Here is a 13301-nt window from a genome sequence, read left to right on the forward strand (position 1 = left end):
CACTGACTGACTGACTGGACACTACAGTACATTATCACTGACTGACTGGACACTACAGTACATTATCACGGAATGACTGAACACTACAGCACATTAACACTGACTAACTGGACACTACAGTACAATAACACTGATTGACTGGACACTACATCACATTAACACTTACTGACCTACTGGACACTGCAGCACATTAACACTGACTGACTGGACACTACAGTACATTAAGACTGACTGACTGACTGGACACTACAGCACATTTACATTGACTAACTGGACACTACAGTACATTATCACTGACTGACTGACTGGACACTACAGGACATTAACACTAACTGACTGGACACTATAGCCCATTCACACTGATTGACTGGACACTACAGCACATTATCACTGACTGACAGACTGGACACTACAGCACATTAACACTGACTGACTGACTGGACACTACAGCACATTAACACTAACTGACTGACTGGACACTACAGCACCTTAACACTGACTGACTGGACACTACAGTACATTAACACTGACTGACTGTACACTACAGCACCTTAAAACTGACTGACTGGACACTACAGCACATTATCACTGACTGACTGACTGACTGTACACTTCAGCACATTAACACTGACTGACTGACTGGACACTACAGCACATTAACACTGACTGACTGGACACTACAGCACATTAACAATGACTGACTGGACACTACATTACATTAACACTAACTGACTACCTGGACACTACAGGACATTAACACTGATTGACTGGACACTACAGCACATTATCACTGACTGACTGACTGGACACTACAGCACATTAACACTAACTGACTGACTGGACACTACAGCACCTTAACACTGACTGACTGGACACTACAGCACATTAACACTGACTGACTGACTGGACACTCCAGCACATTAATACTGACTGACTGGACACTACAGTAAATTATTACTGACTGACTGGACACTACAGCACATTATCACGGATTGACTGACTGGAAACTACAGCACATTATCACGGACTGACTGGACACTACAGCATATTATCACTGACTGATTTGACACTACAGTACAATAACACTGATTGACTGGACACTACAGCACATTAACACTGACTGACTGACTGGACACTACAGTACATTATCACGGACTGACTGGACACTACAGCACATTAACACTGACTGACTGACTGGACACTACAGTGCATTATCACGGACTGACTGGACACTACAGCACATTAACACTGACTGACTGACTGGACACTACAGCACATTAACACTGACTGACTGATTGGACACTACAGTACATTATCACGGACTGACTGGACACTACAGCACATTAACACTGACTAACTGGACACTACAGCACATTAACACTTACTGACCTACTGGACACTGCAGCACATTAACACTGACTAACTGGACACTACAGTACATTAACACTGACTGACTGTACACTACACCACCTTAAGACTGAATGACTGGACACTACAGCACATTAACACTGACTGACTGACTGTACACTACAGCACATTAACACTGACTGACTGACTGGACACTACAGCACATTAACACTGACTGACTGGACACTACAGCACATTAACACTGGCTGACTGACTGGACACTACAGTACATTAACACTGACTGGACACTACAGCACATTAACAATAAATTACTGACTTGAAACTACAGCACATTAACACTGACTGACGTGGCACTACAGCACATTAACACTGACTGACTGACTGGACATTACAGCACATTAACACTGATTGACTGACTGGACACTCCAGCACATTACACTGACTGACTGACTGGACACTCCAGCACATTACACTGACTGACTGACTGGACACTACAGCACATTAACACTGACTGACTGGACACTACAGCACATTAACACTGACTGACTGACTGGACACTACAGCAGATTTACACGAACTGACCTACTGGGCACTGCAGCACATTAACACTGACTGACTGCCTGGACACTACAGTACATTATCACGGACTGACTGGACACTACAGCACATTAACACTGACTGACTGGACACTACAGTACAATAACACTGATTGACTGGACACTACAGCACATTAACACTTACTGACCTACTGGACACTACAGCACATTTACACTGACTGACTGACTGGACACTACTGTACATTATCACGGACTGACTGGACACTACAGCACATTAACACTGACTGACTGACTGGACACTACAGTACATTATCACGGAATGACTGGACACTACAGCACATTAACACTGACTAACTGGACACTACAGTACAATAACACTGATTGACTGGACACTACATCACATTAACACTTACTGACCTACTGGACACTGCAGCACATTAACACTGACTGACTGGACACTACAGTACATTATCACTGACTGACTGACTGGACACTACAGGACATTAACACTAACTGACTGGACACTATAGCCCATTCACACTGATTGACTGGACACTACAGCACATTATCACTGACTGACAGACTGGACACTACAGCACATTAACACTGACTGACTGACTGGACACTACAGCACATTAACACTAACTGACTGACTGGACACTACAGCACCATAACACTGACTGACTGGACACTACAGTACATTAACACTGACTGACTGTACACTACAGCACCTTAAAACTGACTGACTGGACACTACAGCACATTATCACTGACTGACTGACTGGACACTACAGCACATTAACACTGACTGACTGGACACTACAGCACATTAACAATGACTGACTGGACACTACATTACATTAACACTAACTGACTACCTGGACACTACAGCACATTAACACTGACTGACTGACTGGACACTACAGCACATTAACACTGACTGACTGGACACTACAGTACATTAACACTGACTGACTTTACACTACAAGCACATTAATACAGACTGACTGACTGGACACTACAGCACATTAACACTGACTAACTGGACACTACAGTACATTAACACTGACTGACTGTACACTACAGTACATTAACACTGACTGACTGGACACTACATTACATTAACACTAACTGACTAACTGGACACTACAGGACATTAACACTGACTGACTGACTGACTGGACACTACAGCACATAAACACTGACTGGACACTACAGCACTTTAACACTGACTGACTGGACGCTACAGAACAATAACACTGATTGACTGGACACTACAGCACATTATCACTAACTGACCTACTGGACACTACAGCACATTAACACTGACTGACTGGACACTACAGCACATTAACACTGACTGACTGACTGGACACTACAGCACATTAACACTGACTGACTGACTGAACACTACAGTACAATAACACTGATTGACTGGACACTAAATTACATTATCACTAACTGACCTACTGGACACTACAGCACATTAACACTGACTGACTGGACACTACAGCACATTAACACTGACTGACTGACTGGACACTACAGCACATTAACACTGACTGACTGGACACTACAGCACATTAACACTGACTGACTGGACACTACAGCACATTAACACTGACTGACTGGACACTACAGTACAATAACACTGATTGACTGGACACTACAGCACATTAACACTAACTGACCTACTGGACACTACAGCATATTAACACTGACTGACTGACTGGAAACTACAGTACATTAACACTGACTGACTGAACACTACAGTACATTATCACGGACTGACTGGACACTACAGTACAATAACACTGATTGACTGGACACTACAGCACATTAACACTAACTGACCTACTGGACACTACAGCATATTAACACTGACTGACTGACTGGAAACTACAGTACATTAACACTGACTGACTGGACACTACAGCACATTAACACTGACTGACTGGACACTACAGTACAATAACACTGATTGACTGGACACTACAGCACATTAACACTAACTGACCTACTGGACACTACTGCACATTAACACTGACTGACTGACTGGAAACTACAGTACATTAACACTGACTGACTGGACACTACAGCACATTCACACTGATTGACTGGACACTACAGCACATTAACACTGACTGACTGACTGGACTCTACAGTACATTACCACTGACTGACTGGACACTACAGCACATTAACACTGACTGACTGGACACTACAGCACATTAACACTGACTGACTGGACACTACAGCACATTATCACTGGCTGACTGACTGGACACAACAGCACATTAGCACTGACTGACTGGACACTACAGCACATTAACACTGACTGACTGACTGGACACTACAGCACATTAACACTTACTGACTGGACACTACAGTACATTAACACTGACTGACTGACTCGACACTACAGCACATTAACACTGACTGACTGGACACTACATTACATTAAAACTGACTGACTGACTGGACACTACAGCACATTATCATTGACTGACTGACTGGACACTAGGGGACATTAACATTGACTGACTGACTGGACACTACAGCACATTAACACTGACTGACTGGACACTACAGCACATTATCACTGACTGACTGACTGGACACTACAGCACATTAACACTTACTGACTGGACACTACAGTACATTAACACTGACTGACTGACTCGACACTACAGCACATTAACACTGACTGACTGGACACTACATTACATTAAAACTGACTGACTGGACACTACAGCACATTATCACTGGCTGACTGACTGGACTCTACAGTACATTTGCACTGACTTACTGGACATTACAGTACATTAACACTGACTGACTGGACACTACAGCACATTATCACTGGCTGACTGACTGGACACAACAGCACATTAGCACTGACTGACTGGACACTACAGCACATTAACACTGACTGACTGACTGGACACTACAGCACATTAACACTTACTGACTGGACACTACAGCACATTAACACTTACTGACTGGACACTACATTACATTAAAACTGACTGACTGACTGGACACTTCAGCACATTATCATTGACTGACTGACTGGACACTACAGCATATTAACACTGACTGACTGACTGGACACTACAGCACATTATCACTGACTGACTGACTGGACACTACAGCACATTAACACTGACTGGACACTACAGCACATTAACACTGACTGACTGGACACTACAGAACATTATCACGGACTGACTGGACACTGCAGCACATTAACACTGACTGACTGGACACTACAGAACATTATCACGGACTGACTGGACACTGCAGCACATTAACACTGACTGACTGGACACTACAGTACAATAACACTGATTGACTGGACACTACAGCACATTATCACTAACTGACCTACTGGACACTACAGCACATTAACACTGACTGACTGGACACTACAGCACATTAACACTGACTGACTGACTGGACACTACAGCACATTAACACTGACTGACTGGACACTACAGCACATTAACACTGACTGGCTGGACACTAAATTACATTAACACTGACTGACTGACTGGACACTGCAGCACATTAAGAGTGACTGACTGGACACTACAGTACATTAACACTGACTGACTGACTGGACACTGCAGTACATTAACACTGACTGACTGACTGGACACTACACCATGACTGACTCAAGACATAGCGAGATGAGAGTGAGGAGAAAGAGATGTCCGGAGATTGAGAATGGCATTTTAAAGACGTAAAAGTAAAACAATAAAAAACATAGTGACATCTTTGACATTTCTTATTTTTCATTGTTGTTTAAGCACAGTTATAACGGCAATAATATACGGCCTGCTATGCTGCCCGCACTCTGTAAACGGTCTGTAAACAAATGGCGCTGACGTCAGTGACGCTGGGGGTTGCCCGAGCGACGGTCAATGGCAGATCGAGTGCGGGTGTCGTCATCGGAATCGGAGGGTCACCCGGATAGAAATATATAGCCACGATAAAACACAATTACAGAGGGGGATTGATTGAAAGAAAGCGGTAAGACAGAGAGAGATAGTGTTTATTGGCATCAGAATCCGAGAGAGAGACCAGAGGGTGCTTAGGGACAGGGGGAGAGGGGGACAAGAGAGAGTGCGGAATAAAGAGAGAGATAGAGGGAAAGAATATGGGGAGGGGAGAGGCAGAAACCTTAAATTAGAGCTAATGGGATGTAGAAATAGAGCGCAACAGAGAGAGGGGGGAGACAGACAAAGAGAGAGGGAGAGGTGTATGATAGTAAGGGAATGAGATAAATTAAATAATGAATGCATGACAAAGTCATGAGCCCTGATTACACAACTCATTTCTAATCTCACTCATCCCCCCATCCTTCTCTGCCTTCCCACCTCACTTATCCTGTTCTGTCTTTCTCTTTCTCACCTCTCCACTCCCCCTCTCTCCCATCCTTCACTCCCTTCTCTAACATCTCTCCTCCTCTCCCCTTCTCTATCCCCCTCTCATTCCCACTCCCCCCTCTCTGAGTTCACCATTGATTTATATACACAAGTATCAATATTTGAAGGAAGTTGGTCCTATTGACTTTTTCCAAATGTCAACGATGACCACAGACGAGAGAGAGAGAGAGAGAGAGAGAGAGAGAGAGAGAGAGAGGAAACGAGAGAGGGAGGGAGAGGAGGAAGGAGGAGTTTGCGTAACACAACAGCAACACTTTGGGAAAATCAAATAGTGCACATTTAACCCTCTCTGGCACACAGAGACTGAGCGCCAACTCTGTACTGCACTGTTACTACAGCCCCCTATTGTAACAGCACTACTCTACTGCACTGTTACTACAGCCCCCTATTGTAACAGCACTATTCTACTGCACTGTTACTACAGCCCCCTATTGTAACAGCACTATTCTACTGCACTGTTACTACAGCCCCCTATTGTAACAGCACTATTCTACTGCACTGTTACTACAGCCCCCTACTGTAACAGCACTATTCTACTGTACTGTTACTACAGACCCCTACTGTAACAGCACTACTCTACTGCACTGTTACTACAGCCCCCTATTGTAACAGCACTACTCTACTGTACTGTTACTACAGACTCCTATTGTAACAGCACTACTCTACTGCACTGTTACTACAGCCCCCTATTGTAACAGCACTACTCTACTGCACTGTTACTACAGCCCCCTACTGTAACAGCACTATTCTACTGTACTGTTACTACAGCCCCCTATTGTAACAGCACTACTCTACTGCACTGTTACTACAGACCCCTATTGTAACAGCACTACTCTACTGTACTGTTACTACAGACTCCTATTGTAACAGCACTACTCTACTGCACTGTTACTACAGCCCCCTATTGTAACAGCACTACTCTACTGCACTGTTACTACAGCCCCCTACTGTAACAGCACTATTCTACTGTACTGTTACTACAGACCCCTACTGTAACAGCACTACTCTACTGCACTGTTACTACAGCCCCCTATTGTAACAGCACTACTCTACTGCACTGTTACTACAGCCCCCTATTGTAACAGCACTACTCTACTGCACTGTTACTACAGACCCCTATTGTAACAGCACTATAGTGTTCTACTCCAAAGACCAGTCACTCAGAGTATGTGTACTATATTATTTTCCCTCCCTCCAACTCCCTCTCCCTCTCTCTCTCTCTCTCTCCTTTATAACTCCCCTCTCTCTGCCAGCATCACCTCTATCGTATGAATACCTCGGAAAGACAAGAACATCAGAACAGCAACAGCGACAAAAACAGCAACAACAACAATAACAATAATAATATAAATAATACTATCAATAATTGCTATCAGCATCCTCAGAATGATTGACAATCAGTTATATATATATATGTAGCTTGGAATTCATAAACGTTGGAATTTCTCAAAACTTTCTGCTAAGAAAGAGAAAGAGATAGTTTTATTAATTGATCGCATTCTCTCTTGAATACGGTGTTGTCAATCTCTCTCTGCCTCTTACTCTGGTCTTTCTGTCTTTCTCACCCTTTTCTATCCCTCTCCTCTATCTTTCAGTGTCTCTCTCACTCTCACCCTCTCCCCCTCTCCCCCTCTCCCTGTCTCCCCTTCTCACTCTCTCCCTCTCCTGCTCCCCCCAGTCTCTCTCTCTCTTCTCAGAAGTGATTAGGAGTTTTGGTCAGTTACTATGAATGAGACACGCAGGCATCAAAGTCAAGCAAAGGAAACAGATAAACGAAGAGCCATTAACACAGACTGAGGAAATCAAGACAACATTATTATCAATATTTGTATTATTATTAGTAGTAGTGCTATTCAGGCCACCTACTTTTGGGAAATTCCAACCTTTTTTCAGACTAAAATTGACTCTAAAGTCTGTGATCTAATTTATTATTATTATTATTATTATTATTATTATTATTATTATTATTATTATTATTATTTGTTTTTTTAATGAAACTGCGCAGATCACGTAAGTACAAAATTATTTGTCTGTATTGTATGATGTATAATGTGCAGTTGTCTAAATACATTTTGCCAAGTTAATAAGATATTGTGATGATGATTTTTAATAAATATAATAGTAGAATGATGGTGTAAGAACAGGGGGCTGTGGTAATAGTATAGTAGATTAGTGACTTTTGAGTAGAACACTGAACTTGTTATTATTATTATTATTATTATTATTATTATTATTATTATTATTATTATTATTGTTATAGGTTGAACAAGGCTCCAGAGAATGCGGGGTTTTTCCCCCGGCTGATTGAGAGACAGACAGACAGACACTGACAGATAAGGAGACAGACAGAGGCACACACAGAAAGACTGACAGAAACGCAGAGACAGTCAGAAAGACACACAGACAGACAGACAGGCAGGCAGACAGACAGACAATCACACAGTAAGACACATACACAGACAGACACAGACAGACTGATGCCAGGTGTCTGTCCAGTCAACAGCTCTCTACAACTCCTGTTGTTGCTATGGGCAACCCACAACACCATGGCGACCAACTGGCTGTAAGTATGTGTCTGTGTGTTAGTGTGTGTGTGCATGTTAGTGTGTCTGTTAGTGTGTCTGTGTGCATGTTAGTGTGTTTGTGTGTGTGTTAGTGTGTCAGTGTGTATGTTAGTGTGTCTGTGTGCATGTTAGTGTGTCTGTGTGTATGTGTGTCTGTGTGTGTATGTTAGTGTGTTTGTGTGTGTTAGTAGTTATCTCAGATCCTCTATAGGAGCCAAACGTAGTACTGTATTAATGTAGGATTTGCAGCCACCTAGTGTTCACTCTCTGTAATGTCATAAAATAGTGTTCTGTTTTCGCTCACCATCTCTCACTAACATGCACACCCTCCGATCAGTGTTATCAGTCAGTAAATCAGTGTTAATGTGCTGAAGTGTCCAGTCAGTCAGTGTTAATGTGCTGTAGTGTCCAGTCAGTCAGTCAGTGTTAATGTGCTGTAGTGTCCAGTCAGTCAGTCAGTGTTAATGTACTGTAGTGTCCAGTCAGTCAGTCAGTGTTAATGTGCTGTAGTGTCCAGTCAGTCAGTGTTAATGTACTGTAGTGTCCAGTCCATTTATTTGTATTAATCCCCCCTCCTCTCTCTCTCTCAGATCTCTGGCCAGACAGCCCCTGGCGCGTGCGGGTACAGCCCCATGCGGGCGATTGCGGGGGCTGACCGCGGGCCAACTGGGAGTATGTCGGGGGAGGGGCGAGTTCATGGAGTCAGTTAGGAAAGGGGCAGAGATGACCATTGATGAGGTAGGACCCCACCCTGGACTGCACACACACAACATTGTAGAGTGCAACCCAGTGTAGTGCAGTAAAGTGTAATTTAGAGGCACGCCAGTATGATACTGTCTTTTGTAACAGTTGTATTGGCATGTTGTGGTGCTGTAATGGCTTTTTTTGTAATTGTATTGTAACATGCCATGTGAAATTGTGTGCTTACGGACTGTTGTCTTGTTGTATAGTTGAGATGTAATGTGCAGTGTAGTGTTGGTGTGTAATTGTGTGTTGCTGTCCTGTTGTCCCGCAGTGTCAGCACCAGTTCAGGTATCGCCGGTGGAACTGCTCCACTACAACAAGAGGAGTCAGTGTGTTCGGCAAGGTCCTGAGCCAGGGTGAGGCACATACTCACGCACACACTCTCACACACAAACATAGCCAGGCAGACACACACAGATATATCATTATTATGATAATGATTAAGGTTGAGGTTATACTTATTATTAACAGTATTAGCAGTAGCAGTAATACTAGCAGCAATAGTGTAGTAGCAGCATAGTAGTGGTGCAGTAATAGTGCCATAGTATTACTATAGAAACACTATAGTATCAGTGTAGTAGCTGTGCAGTAACATTGCAGTAGCAGTTGAGAAACACTGCAGTATCAGTGTAGTATGAGTACAGTATTAGTCTAGTATGAATCTAGTATTAGTGTAGTATCAGAGTAGTAACAATGTAGAAGCACTGCAGTATTAGTTTAGTAGCGGTTATTTAACAGTGCAGTATTAGTGTAGTATCAGTGCAGTAATAGTGCAGTAGCAGTTTGGAAACTGCAGTATTAGTGTAGTATGAGTGCAGTATAAGTGTAGTATCAGAGTAGTAACAGTGTAGAAGTGATGCAGTATTAGTTTAGTAGTATGTAACAATGCAGTAACAGTACAGTAGCATTGCAGTATCAGTGTAGTGGTTGTACAGTAACAGTATCTGTGCTCAGGCACGCGGGAGGCAGCGTTCGTGTACGCCCTGGGTGCGGCAGCAGTGGCGGTGGCAGTGACACGGGGCTGCAGCCGGGGGGAGCTGCAGAAGTGCGGCTGTGACAGAAAAGTCAGAGGAGTCAGTCCTGAGGGTGAGACTCACACTCACTGTCTGTCAGTCTGGATGTCAGTTAGTGTGTATTATCCTCACTCAATCTCTCTCTCTCTCTCTCTCTTTTTCTCAGGGTTCCAGTGGTCCGGTTGCTCTGACAACCTGTCCTACGGTGTGGCGTTCTCACAGAGCTTTGTGGACGAGCCAGAGAGAGCGCGGGGCTTGTCGTCAGGGCGATCGCTCATGAATCTCCATAACAATGAGGCTGGGAGAAAGGTCAGTCATCCCATAAATAACCACCTCATGATGTCCACTAAGTTCTGTGGCAATCTGCAGTTGTCAGGAAAGTCTCTGGGGTCTGTATTAAAGTATGAATGTACTGTAGTGTCCAGTCAGTCAGTGTTAATGTGCTGTAGTGTCCAGTCAGTCAGTGTTAATGTGCTGTAGTGTCCAGTCAGTGTTAATGTACTGTAGTGTCCAGTCAGTCAGTCAGTGTTAATGTACTGTAGTGTCCAGTCAGTCAGTGTTAATGTACTGTAGTGTCCAGTCAGTCAGTGTTAATGTTGTGTAGTGTCCAGTCAGTCAGTATTAATGTACTGCAATGTTAATGTCTCTCACTCTCCCTATCTAAGGCCATTCTCCACAACATGCGAGTTGAGTGTAAGTGTCACGGGGTGTCTGGCTCCTGTGAGTTGCGGACCTGCTGGAAGGTGATGCCTCCATTTCGCCGCGTTGGCTCGGTTCTGAAGGACCGCTTCGATGGCGCCACTGAGGCTCGACTCTCCTTGGTGGGGGGACGCCCGGTCCTGTTGCCCCGTGACACCCTGCTGAAGCCCCCCTCCCCTCGGGACCTGCTCTACCTTGTCCCCTCCCCAGATTTCTGCCAGCCGGATCCCCCCCATGGCATCCTGGGCACTCGGGGACGGCGCTGCAACGGGACGTCCCGCTTGGCCCCGGACGCCTGTGAGGTGGTATGCTGCGGCCTGGGCTTCCAGACAGGCCGGGCTGAGGTGGTCCAGCGCTGCAGCTGCAAGTTCTCCTGGTGCTGCTCGGTACGCTGCCAGCAGTGCCGAAACATTGTGCTCCTGCACACCTGTACTGAATGACCCTGAATACACCTGCATTACACACCTGTACTGAGTGACATTTACACTGACTGACTGGACAAAACAGCACATTAACACTGACTGACTGGACAAAACAGCACATTAACACTGACTGACTGACTGACTGGACACTACAGCACATTAACACTGACTGACTGACTGGACACTACAGCACATTAACACTGACTGACTGGACACTACAGCACATTAACACTGACTGACTGACTGACTGGACACTACAGCGCATTAACACTGACTGACTGACTGGACACTACAGCGCATTAACACTGACTGACTGACTGTACACTACAGCACATTAACACTGACTGACTGGACACTACAGCACATTAACACTGACTGACTGGACACTACAGCACATTAACACTGACTGATTGGACACTACAGCACATTAACACTGACTGACTGGACACTAAAGCACATTAATACTGACTGACTGGACACTACAGCACATTAACACTGACTGACTGGACACTACAGCACATTAACACTGACTGACTGGACACTACAGCACATTAACACTGACTGACTGACTGGACACTACAGCACATTAACACTGACTGACTGGACACTACAGCACATTAACACTGACTGATTGGACACTACAGCACATTAACACTGACTGACTGACTGGACACTACAGCACATTAACACTGACTGACTGACTGTACACTACAGCACATTAACACTGACTGACTGGACACTACAGCACATTAACACTGACTGACTGACTGGACACTACAGCACATTAACACTGACACTCACTGAAAAAATCTCTGGGTTACAGCTATAGACAATAGATGTAATATGTTAGAAATGTCAATTTCTGTATGTAAAATATGTAAATGACATTCTTCCTTTCTATCAATTTTGAATCAACATATGATTTGTTGTCTATCTCTTATGTATGTGACTATGTTAATGCACATAGTATCATTGATATTTAATGATATTTTCTACCACCCCTCACTCCCCTCCTCACACAGTTATTGGGGAGTCGATTGGTTCAGTTGTATTAAATCGGTCAGGTTAGACTAGACTAGGTGTCTCAGTGGGATCTTGTCAGGAGTCTGTCTGTCTGTGTGTGAAACACGAAGAGACACTTTACACTACTGACTCTGTAAGTATTGAACATTTTTAGGCATGTATGAAATGGGTTTGTAATGACCTGTAAACTGCCATTCTGTATTAGTGTACTGTCTATGTGTATCTGCCTTTATAGTCTCTGTCTTTCTGTGTCTGTATACTGTCAGTCTCTGTATGTCTTTATAGTGTCTCTGCATTTGTCCGAGTCTTTTGATTGTGTCCCTATCCTAGTTTGACAATCAGCTCCAATTCAGCGTTCTGTGCCTTGACTAAAATGGATCTGTCCTGTAGTCCCTCTGTCCAAGTTAATCTGTACCCACAGAAAACTCAATAAACTATCAGTCAGTCAGTCCTCTCTGTG

At 44.0% G+C, this 13301-nt stretch overlaps 1 protein-coding gene across 1 annotated transcript; it reads left to right on the forward strand.

Annotated features, from left to right (window-relative positions):
- The first annotated feature begins 7359 nt into the window (after positions 1 to 7359).
- On the forward strand, positions 7360 to 12008 carry wnt4b (wingless-type MMTV integration site family, member 4b). Its single transcript, XM_066712302.1, has 7 exons — positions 7360 to 8386; positions 8637 to 8939; positions 9531 to 9678; positions 9956 to 10040; positions 10639 to 10770; positions 10864 to 11006; positions 11363 to 12008. The coding sequence occupies exons 2-7, from the start codon at positions 8854 to 8856 to the stop codon at positions 11834 to 11836; spliced, it is 1068 nt and encodes a 355-aa protein (XP_066568399.1). The 5' UTR covers positions 7360 to 8386; positions 8637 to 8853; the 3' UTR covers positions 11837 to 12008.
- The last annotated feature ends 1293 nt before the right edge of the window (positions 12009 to 13301 follow it).

The sequence above is a fragment of the Amia ocellicauda genome, chromosome 1, assembly GCF_036373705.1.
Source record: "Amia ocellicauda isolate fAmiCal2 chromosome 1, fAmiCal2.hap1, whole genome shotgun sequence".
In the NCBI taxonomy this organism is placed as follows: Eukaryota; Metazoa; Chordata; class Actinopteri; order Amiiformes; family Amiidae; genus Amia; species Amia ocellicauda.

Bases quoted from the DNA above. Each gene is read 5' to 3' on its own strand.
- wnt4b (XM_066712302.1), top strand. From the start codon at position 8,854: ATGCCAGGTGTCTGTCCAGTCAACAGCTCTCTACAACTCCTGTTGTTG. The intron at 10,771-10,863 runs GTGAGACTCACA...TCTTTTTCTCAG, and splicing joins CAGAGGAGTCAGTCCTGAGG to GGTTCCAGTGGTCCGGTTGC. The intron at 11,007-11,362 runs GTCAGTCATCCC...TCCCTATCTAAG, and splicing joins ACAATGAGGCTGGGAGAAAG to GCCATTCTCCACAACATGCG.